At 44.3% G+C, this 9,902-nt stretch overlaps 2 protein-coding genes across 2 annotated transcripts; both read left to right on the top strand.

Annotated features, from left to right (window-relative positions):
* The first annotated feature begins 1,252 nt into the window (after positions 1-1,252).
* On the top strand, positions 1,253-4,504 carry LOC136451179 (uncharacterized). Its single transcript, XM_066451928.1, has 3 exons — positions 1,253-1,287; positions 2,866-3,761; positions 4,452-4,504. Exons 1-3 carry the CDS (start codon positions 1,253-1,255, stop codon positions 4,502-4,504), a joined length of 984 nt encoding a protein of 327 aa, XP_066308025.1.
* A 1,851-nt stretch (positions 4,505-6,355) lies between these two features.
* LOC136449868 (uncharacterized) lies at positions 6,356-8,180 on the top strand. Its single transcript, XM_066450087.1, has 8 exons — positions 6,356-6,643; positions 6,755-6,788; positions 6,902-7,099; positions 7,260-7,349; positions 7,550-7,615; positions 7,703-7,794; positions 7,894-7,941; positions 8,039-8,180. The coding sequence occupies exons 1-8, from the start codon at positions 6,372-6,374 to the stop codon at positions 8,154-8,156; spliced, it is 918 nt and encodes a 305-aa protein (XP_066306184.1). The 5' UTR covers positions 6,356-6,371; the 3' UTR covers positions 8,157-8,180.
* Positions 8,181-9,902: the final 1,722 nt, after the last annotated feature.

The following is a 9,902-nucleotide window of genomic DNA, read 5'->3' on the forward strand; positions in this document are numbered from 1 at the left end:
GTTATTGCCTATGCTTCTCGACAGTTGAGAAAGCATGAAGTCAACTATCCTACACATGATTTAGAGCTCACAGCAGTGGTTCACGCATTGAAGATATGGAGACATTACTTGTTGGGAAACTTATGTCACATATACACTGATCACAAACATCTCAAATATATATTCACTCAACCTGAGCTGAACATGAGGCAACGTTGATGGTTAGAGTGGATTAAGGACTATAACTTGAAAGTGCATTATCATCTTGGCAAGGCAAATGTGGTAGCAGATGCCTTGAGCCAGAAGTATCATTGCAATTCTTTGTTGGAGGATGGATTTAATCTGTTGCATCCTGTGGTGCTACATAATATCACCATCAGTTGTTCACTTGAGAGCAAAATCATAGAACTGTAGAAGACATATGTAGGTATATTTCACATTAAGAGAAATATGAAAGAATAGGAAACCAAACATTTTAGGTTGGATGAAAGAGGTGTGCTATGGTTTGAGGACCGACAGGTAGTACCAAAGGACCATGAGCTTAGAAATTAAATTTTAGATAAAGCTCATTCATCCAAGTTATCTATCCATCGAGGTAGTAGCAAAATGTATCAAGAATTGAAGAGCCATTTTTGGTGGACCAAGACGAAGAAGGAAATCACTGCCTATGTCGTTAGGTGTGATAATTGCAGTAGAGTTAAGGCCATTCATTTGAAATCTGCTGAATTACTTTAGCCGTTGCCTATTCTAGGCTGGAAATGGGAGGAAATAAGTATGGACTTTATTACAGGCCTTACGATGACACAATAAGGTCATGATTCTATATGGGTCATTATAGATCGCCTTACCAAGTCAGCACATTTTGTACTAGTTAACACAACATATCTAGTTGGAAAGTACGCCGAACTGTATGTTTCCCAGATCATGAGGCTACATGGAGTACCAAGGACCAAAATCTCATATCGGGGACCATAATTTATAGCTCATTTTTGGGAACACTTGCACCGAGCGTTGGGAACTAAACTAATTAGAAGTTCAGCATATCACCCACAAACTTCTGGACAAACCGAGTGAGTGAATCAAATCTTAGAAGACATGTTGAGAGCTTGTATAATATCTTCCAAGGGTTCATGGGAGAAATGACTACCTTTAGCCGAGTTCTCCTACAACAATAGTTATTAAGCGAGTATCAAGATAGCTCCTTTTGAGGCCTTGTATGGTCGGAAATGTAGAACTCCCTTGAATTGGATTGAGGCCTAAGAAAGAAGATAATATGGCATTGACTTTGTCGCCGAAGCTGAAGAGCAGGTACACATTATCCAACAGCATATGAAAGCAGCTCAGTCTAGACAAAAGAGTTATGCTGATAAAAGAAGACCACTAACTTTTGAAGTAGGAGACTATGTGTACTTAAAAGTGTCACCCATGAAGGGAGTGCGGTGATTTGGAGTAAAAAGGAAGCTTGTGCCTAGGTAAATAGGCCCGTACCAGATTATTGAACGGAAGGGAGAGGTTGCCTACAAATTACAACTTCCTCCTGAGATGAGTGCGATATTTAATGTCTTCCATGTTTCTCAGTTGAAAAGATGTCTTTGCATACCTGAGGAAGCCATTGCACCCACCAACATTAAGCTCCAATCGGATTTAACTTATGAAGAGAAACCAATCCGAGTGCTAGATGAAATGAAAAGAGTAACACGGAGCAAGGTCATTAAGTTCTATAAGGTGGTGTGGAATAACCACAGTGAACAAGATATCACGTGGGAATGGGAGGATTATTTACGTGAGGTTTATCCTGCCTTTTATGAGGAATGGTAGGTCTTTCAAATCTTGGGACGAGATTCCGATAAGGTGGAGGGGCTGTAACACCACAGTGTTAAGCTTTTCATTTGGCACCTACATTTCATGAGAACTAGCATCATCCAAGCATTCTTGAACATGAGCATATGAAATTTCATCTCATTCTTATACCTTATCACATGAAATGTTGATTTTATATATATGCTTATGCTTGCAATCATGTATGCCCAATGTATGAAATAGTTGTAAGGGCACCAATATACCTTAGACACATCTAGAATGGTGAATGAAACAACTTTTGTATTCATGACATGGACCAATTTTGCTTCTAAGTGTTGGTGTACTTTGAAATGTTATTTTCATGATGCTAGTTTGACCAAAGTTGAACAGTACCTTAGAGTGTTTGCATGGCTATGTGACCAAAATAAAAGTTGTAGTTCACATCAAGGGTAACAAACTTTATTTAAGGGTCATGAGCTGAATTAGTGTCTAACTTAGTCAAATAGGGCTAAAAATCAACAAAATGCTGTTTTGAAAGGAAATTTTGCTAAGTCATGTGCTGACTATAGTTTCAAAGTACTCTACTTTGGATCTTTGTAGTTTGAAAACCATTGGGAATTAGGCCAAACTCCTTTAAGCATTTTTGTAGTAAACACTTAGCTCTACAAATTTGATTAAGGAAGTTTTCAAAAATTCACCATGGATTAGGAGTTATAGAGTCATGAAGTCGCGCTGTTAGTCGGGTACAACGGCGTCTGAATCGGCGCCGCGCGCGCGCATCGTGGCCGACCGGCGCAGGCCGCGCACGCCACGTGGTGGCTGTACGCTAGCCCCGGCCCCACCGGTCAGGCCGACATGGGCAACAAAGCCACACGACGCCGCTGCCCTCCCTCGCTCGCCCGCATTCGCGCTCCTCTGCCTCACTTCGCCTCTCTCGCCGTGCTAAAGCAAAGCCGCCACGCACCATGCCATCACCGCTGAGCTCGACCGAGCTCGCGCGCCACCGTCGCAGCACCATTCCCCGATAGCTCATGCGCACTACTCGGCCATTTCACCCTCTACCTCACCGACCACCCATCGCTTTAGCCCAAGCCAAGGTAAACGCCTAAGGGCAAGTCCGCTGTCGCCGCACCCTCACGGGAGCGACGCGCCCCCTGCCGATCGCGTCAACAGCCGCGCGATCGACGCGCGCCATGGCCGTGTCCTCCTCCAGAGCCAGGGCCCTTCGGATCGGAAGCCCTGGGAGGATGCCTTCCATGTCTGGGACCCGATCACGGGTGAACGGAGGAAACTGCCCGTGCTTCTGCCGGGGGCCGTCTACCCTTGGTCCTGGAATGCCGCCGTGCTCTGCGCCGCAGCCACCGAAGGCTGTGAACACCTCGATTGCCACCGCGGACCCTTCCTGGTCGTCTTTGTGGGCAGCGGCAACGGCGTGGAAACGTCCGCGGTGTGTGCCCTTGTCTACTCATCGGAGTCTGATTCGTGGAGCCGGCATATCTCTGCTCCTCACTTCTGTGATGAGATCCGATTGGAGCCAAGTGCCCTTGCAGAGAATGCGCTCTACTTTCGGTGTATGGATAGTGTCCTCAAGTATGATTTGGCCACACGGGAACTATCTTTGATTGTCCTGCCAGAAAAATGCTTCTTTTGGGGACGCGCTCCGCTCATGGCTACCGAGGACGGTGGACTTGGACTTGCCTACATACGTTCAAGTAGATTGTACCTGTGGTCGAGGAAGGCTGGCCCTAGCGATGGTGCAGGATGGGCAAGCAAAGTCATTAAGCTTACGGCATTGCTTCCTGCTCATGGCGACACACTTGTTCCGATGGTTCTGACTGGCTTTGCACATGGCCCTGATGTTTTTTTTGTGACGACAAGTGTGGGGATTTTCATTATTGATCTGAATTCCATCCGTGTCACAAAGGTGTGCGAAGAGAGTTGCTACGATGAAAGTTTCCCCTACATGAGCTTCTGCACTCCAGGTAACTAGAGTAGAAGAGTAAGAGAGACTTATGCATCATGCCTGTCTTTAACATGGATATATAACGTCACTTATTTTGTGACCGACTAGTATTCAGATTGGGCATTATTATTTCATTTTGTGTCATGAAGTTTTGGATGATGGTATTTGTGCTCAAGCAAAATGAGTTCATGAAAGTGGGATATCACAATTACATTTAAGGCTGTGATGCTTCTACTGTCCTATTTAACAACCTTATTTTTATGAACCAGATTCATGAAATTGGCTAGACATGCATAGGAGCTTTCATTGTCTTCTATTTGTCTTGAAAAATGATTTAGATTGGCCATTAAGGTATCCAACAGGGAAGAAACCAAAAAGACATAACCTGCACAACCTTCTGCACATCCAGATATCAACCTCCTACATATCCTTAACACCTATGCATTCTTTGGCTGTGATTTATTGTCAAAGTAACTTAACAATATAATACATGGATGATGATTTTATACTTACAAAGAGAGGGGTTTCTCAAGAGTTATGAATCCAGCGGTTGATGATTAGTTCGCGATCTTTATCTCTTTGTTTTATGTGGTTATTTGTCTATTTGGTTACCCAGCAACTTGTTGCTTTCGTGGCTGGTTAGTAACAGAATGTTCACCAATGGAAATTGACCAGCTGATGTTATTTTCAAAACTATGCATTTCTGCAGCATTGGGAGCAGCCTCTGCCGAGGGATCAAGAACAGGCACCTCAAATGCCTGATAAACATAAGGTTCTCCATTTTGCAGACTTGTCGGTCAAGGTTAAAGGGATGATCGTTGTGGTTAATAGTTTATTTTGAAGGTGGGACAACACTTTAGCATGAGTAAGATTAGTGATGGTCTTAGTTTGTTGGCCTTTAGGGGTTCTTCATTTTGTGCAAGGGATCACATCTCTTGTGTCTGTTATCTTGATCGTCACTGTGAAGTTTGCTTGGGACCCTGTATTATCCTACTCTATGTGTACTCTTGAACATTAGCTTTAATGAAACCCTTGAATGGTTGAATGCGAATGGCATCTTTGTTCAAAAAAATGAGCATTTGAATTTAAATACACCACAATTCCATATGTGCCATATTATTCTTGCCCAGTTTTAGCTGGATTCATTACTTTGTTATCTTGTGGTTTGAACATGAGAACTGAGGATGTATAAGTAGAACTGGGGAAGAAATTAAGTATGCACGACTCCTTTTGCGCCATCTTGATCAGGGAGCGTTAGATATTACTAATTTTAGTTTTGGTTCATTGTCTTGTGGCTTGAGCCTGGAAATTGAGGAGGAAAGTAGAGTTGACGTATTTTTGCACCATCTTAAGCATGGGGAGCTAAATACTCAGGCCTGGAAATTAGGATTGCAATTCTTGGCAGTTGGTCGACTGGGCCACATCCCAAAACAACGTTTCACAAAATGCCTTCCAATAATTTGAGACTAGACTTCTAGGAGATGATGCCTGGTAAATAGAAGGTGGGAGTAAACCTATAGGAGATGATGACAAATGTCACAGTTTTATTAGGGGAGTTTGAATCTCAGATTTGAGATTGTTTAACGAGAAGCGAGATTTTCAAAAAAAAAAAAAATGGGGGGGGGGGGGGGGGGGGGGGGCTGAAGGGCTGAAGGAGTAGAGTATCAACTTGGTTTTTATAATGGTTAGATTATTAAAATAAAAAAGACAAAAAAGAAGAAAAGAAAGGAGAAATACAAACTTGCTGAGCTGCTTGGCCTTTGACAAAGGTGGGTAGTGATGACTAGTGGGCTGTCCTCATCTTCAGACTGGTTACTAAATGCCGTGGCCCTGTGGCTTTTGATGGTGGTCTGTGTTTGAATTAGGCTCATGGGCCGTATTATTCCAAAGCTAACTTTCGAGCACGGTGGTTTACTCTTTTTTTCCCTTTCCCTGACCATTTCCTTCCTCTGTGTTTGCCAACAGATTGAAACTGAAGTGCTCAGTCTTGAGTTTTTTCAGGAACAGATCTGTTCACAATTGCAAGTACTGAAGTTTTCAAAAGGCCGAGGAACCGACCCATTTGTTTTAGTTTAATCGAATGCCCATCCCTACATCCGCAAGAACGAGAGGACTCCAAGGAGAGATTCGAGGGACTTCTCATTTTGGGCCTTGTTGTTTTTTCCCGTTCTCAAATTAATCGCTCTAAGTTGAGCACTTGGGCCTATTTGGTTGATGATCAGAACTTTCCACGCCATAGTTTTGTTATGTCGTAGTTTTTCTGGCAGTCGTTTGGTTCATTGCTACAAGTATGGCACGTCATATTTTTTTTTGCACTTTGTTCCACGTGTCATAGACTTATTTTTGTGCTAAACTTCGCCAAAACTGTGGCTTTGATTTCGTGTGCCGCATTTTTTTTTTGTGGCAGCCGTAGTTTAGCGAAGGTTGAACGAAGCAAGCTGTGGTCACCAACCTGGCTGGAAGCAGTAACACGTACGGCAGCTGCCGGTCCAATTTTAACCACTAGTCCAAACAACTCTCTCTCTCTGTCTCTCTCTCTCACAGTCTCTTTCTTCCTTCATTGCTACTTAACCTGTGCTTGTCTGCTTGCCTTGTACTGGTCATCAAAGACCAGCCGCCCAACCCCAGCATGGCGCAGTGGCAGTGCTTCCTCAGCTTCGCCGTCGTCGCAGTCTCCGCCGCGGCGTCCCTGTGCGCGATCCTCCGGGTGAACAAGCTTCGTCGTCCACCGCGCGCGGACGACGGCTCTGCCGCCGCTTCGCCTCCTTGGATGAGCTGCTGGAGCCGGGTGCCCCCGTCGTGGCTGCTGGCGTTCAGAGCCACGGCCGCCGTCGCGCTCGCCGCAGTGCTGGCGTGGGACTTGCGGACCTACGACGCCAGCATCATGCTGTACTACACCGAGTGCGTGCACTCGTTCTCTACCTCGAATAGACCCTTGCAGATATAGCAAGTACAGTTCAGTAGTAACAACAGCATTGGCGTCCGTTCTTCTTCCCATGAGCCGTTTTGCAGATGGACACTGCTGCTAGAGATCGCCTACTTCGCGGTACGTGTCATCAACGGGTTCATAGCACGAGCACGCACATGCACGTCGGCACGTGTTAAGTTTCCGGCCGGCCGGCCGGCCTTGAATTGATGCTCAGAGTGAAACGTGTGTAGGCTGCCACGCTGTTCTCCGCGTACGGATGCCGGATGATGTACTGCTACTCGTCACGAGACCGCGCGGAGGATCCCGAGAGCAACGACGACAGATTGCTCGGCCCCAGCTGTGGCGGTGGCGACGAGCCGAACCCAAGCGGTGATGCTTGGGAGGGAGCTGGGCGACTGAGACTCCAGCTGATGCAAATTGGCTACCAGGTCCAGCTTCTTGCTCTGCTACTTGGCATATCAGTTGGTGCTCCTGTCTATCACGTTTGCTGCAGAACCAAGCGTCTGACATCATTAACATACGTGCCTGTTTCTTCACAGAAACAAAGTGTTTGTCATTAAGCAATCTGATCGTTCGTCCCTGTTGCAGGTCAGTGCCGGTGCGGTTGTCCTGACGGATGCGGTCTTCTGGGGCTTGATAGTACCATTCACGTTGTCAGCACATTTCAGTCTCAATGCAGTGAGTGGTTCTCATCACTAATCGTTGAGATTAGTAGCTATTAAATGAAAAAAAGTACAGATTTTATCTCTGCAAAACATTGCTCCTGAACTTGCTCTTCCTGGTACTAGTAGTAACAGCTCTGCAAGCATTTGCTGATATTCCGACCGCTTCAACAAAATTACCTGCGTAAATGTGACACCTTGGGTCGATCGTTTCAGGTGATGGGCTGCATACACTCTCTCAACCTTGTGTTCCTACTGACAGAGACTGCACTAAACACCTTGGTACGTGAAGATGGGATGGAACAGTCTTTCGTTACTGTTTGCAAAGCCATGTGGATTTGTCGTGACTCTACTTCTCTGTTCCTCTAGCCCTTCCCTTGGTTCAGAATCGCATACTTCATTCTCTGGACGTGCCTGTACGTGATCATCCAGTGGATCGCCCATGTCTGTGGTATGACATGGTGAGATGTGACTCTCAGTGCTTCTATTGATTGTTTGCTATACAAATCGAGGCTAACCACCAGTGCTTTCACCCTACATATCTATGCGCATTTGTGCAGGTGGACTTACCCTTTCCTCCGTCCTGAATCATCCTTGGCACCACTGTGGTACGGCGCCACATCAATCAGTTTTCCTGAATACACATTTTCGACATTTGTGTTTGTTTTCATTGCGAATTTGCGATAATCAGAAATCTGCATGCAGGTATTTGGCCATGGCATCGCTTCATTTCCCATGCTACCTCGTTTACTGGCTGATTGTTAAGGCAAAGAGCAGCTGCTTGATCCACATGCAGGTTGCAAATAGGTCCTCACAGGTCTAACAGATCCACCATGCACCCGAGAAGAACTGAGAAACTGGACCTGGGGGCAACCACATACAAGTAGAATCCTCACGATGTCTTTATTCATCGAGGAGTTTAGTTTTATGTTTGAACAATTGGAATCCTCACGATGCGGCAACACGGATTCCCATTTCTGGTAGTGTTAGTGCACAATGTGCAGACTGTCGAGGCAGGTATACTGTGAAGGATTTATTTGCAGACGCAGGATGTAATGCAAGATGCAGATTCAGATTGAAACTGGGAAGCATGAGAGTATGTATCCTTAGTATCTCCTTTCGGTCTTTAGGCCCAGGTTGTAGCCTCCTGGGCTCTTGGGCCTAGACCGGCCTCTTCAACTCTACTTATTTCGCTATGGAAAAATCCTTTTTATACCAATCTTGAAGAAGTATCGCCTGAGTCAGGTTTTCTACTCGAACGCTAAGATCAGATAAACTATATCCTTGAACTCTAAAAACCATTTAAATTACCTCACTTTCCCAGTTAGAAATAGTTTCAATGTGGCTTTATCTTTTTAAATGAAAAGAATTTGGTAAACAACGAATAAGGATTTACACCACGAATTTTTTTTTAACCTTCTAAAAATTCCAAGAAAAGTTCTAAAGATAGATTAGAACATGATAAATTCAAATAAAATAATTATAGATCATGAAAATATCTCTAGAAACTTTCAAAATTTAGATTTATCTTTAGGAATAAAGATAACCTGATTTTTTTTGAACATTTCCTAAACTACTCTAATCGACATCTAACCGCATTTTAAAAGTTTTCCACATAAAAACACAAGATGCAACCAACATGAGTGCATTCGACATTAATGTATGTTGCAATCGTTCTTGTTTCATGTCATATTTTTGTTCTAGAAAGGTTTTCAAATGTGTTAAGATGTTGAGATGAATGTTTTAGGATTTTTTCAAAATTTTCTTTATATTTTCCCCCTTTTCTAGACCTAAATCTAATTTTAAGAGCTTCTAGATGTATTATTATGAGCTCTAGATATTTTATTTCGATTTCTCGTGTCACAATCCATCTCTAGGAGATTGCTCGATGTTTTTAGAAGTTTAGAGATATTTTTCATGGTTCAAAAATGTATTAGGTGTTTACTAATTTTTTAGTTATAAGAAAAGGAGGAAACCGCTTTAAAAAATCGTATGGAGTGGCCTAATCCTCGACGTGTGCATCTATACATGTTACACACGAATTCTTCTTTCCATTTTTCTTATTCCCTCACCGAGTCATCATCTCTAACTGCCCTGTCGCCGCCTAGGCCACCGACGACTTCATCGTCCACCTTGTGTCGCTACTGCCGCAACCCTGCCCTTCACTAAAGTTGCTTTCGATCGCCCTCACCACTGACCCCGCCCATGAGTTGTCCTCCACCACTAAGCCATCAGCACCGCCGCTACCACCGCATCTCACACCGCCATCGCCATTGGGCTGACCACCACCCTCGAGCAACCCTTTAGGGCTGGAGGACATTGAAGATTGCCCCAAAACCTAAACCCTATCCCTAAGCCCACCTATTCCACTACTACTGTGCCACACCGTTCCATCAGATGTTCCACAAAAATGCTTAGAAGTTTTTCATATCCAAAAGTTCCAGACTGCTCAGAAAAAGCTTTGAAACAAGAAGAGAAAAAATATTCAAAATCGATCAAATGAGCTCCAAAAGTTGTGAATTTTGCACGCCTATCGACAAAATACGGCCGACAGTCTACCGAGGGGTAT

Source organism: Miscanthus floridulus, chromosome 5, assembly GCF_019320115.1.
Source record: "Miscanthus floridulus cultivar M001 chromosome 5, ASM1932011v1, whole genome shotgun sequence".
Taxonomy (NCBI): Eukaryota; Viridiplantae; Streptophyta; class Magnoliopsida; order Poales; family Poaceae; genus Miscanthus; species Miscanthus floridulus.

What these genes read in the sequence shown, in the direction of transcription:
- LOC136449868 (XM_066450087.1), top strand. Translation starts at nt 6,372, where the DNA reads ATGGCGCAGTGGCAGTGCTTCCTCAGCTTCGCCGTCGTCGCAGTCTCC. An exon ending in TAGAGATCGCCTACTTCGCG is followed by an intron (nt 6,789 to 6,901) that starts GTACGTGTCATC and finishes AAACGTGTGTAG; the next exon opens with GCTGCCACGCTGTTCTCCGC. An exon ending in CACATTTCAGTCTCAATGCA is followed by an intron (nt 7,350 to 7,549) that starts GTGAGTGGTTCT and finishes CGATCGTTTCAG; the next exon opens with GTGATGGGCTGCATACACTC.
- LOC136451179 (XM_066451928.1), top strand. Translation starts at nt 1,253, where the DNA reads ATGGCATTGACTTTGTCGCCGAAGCTGAAGAGCAG. An exon ending in TCGCCGAAGCTGAAGAGCAG is followed by an intron (nt 1,288 to 2,865) that starts GTACACATTATC and finishes CCATCGCTTTAG; the next exon opens with CCCAAGCCAAGGTAAACGCC. An exon ending in CATGAGCTTCTGCACTCCAG is followed by an intron (nt 3,762 to 4,451) that starts GTAACTAGAGTA and finishes GCATTTCTGCAG; the next exon opens with CATTGGGAGCAGCCTCTGCC.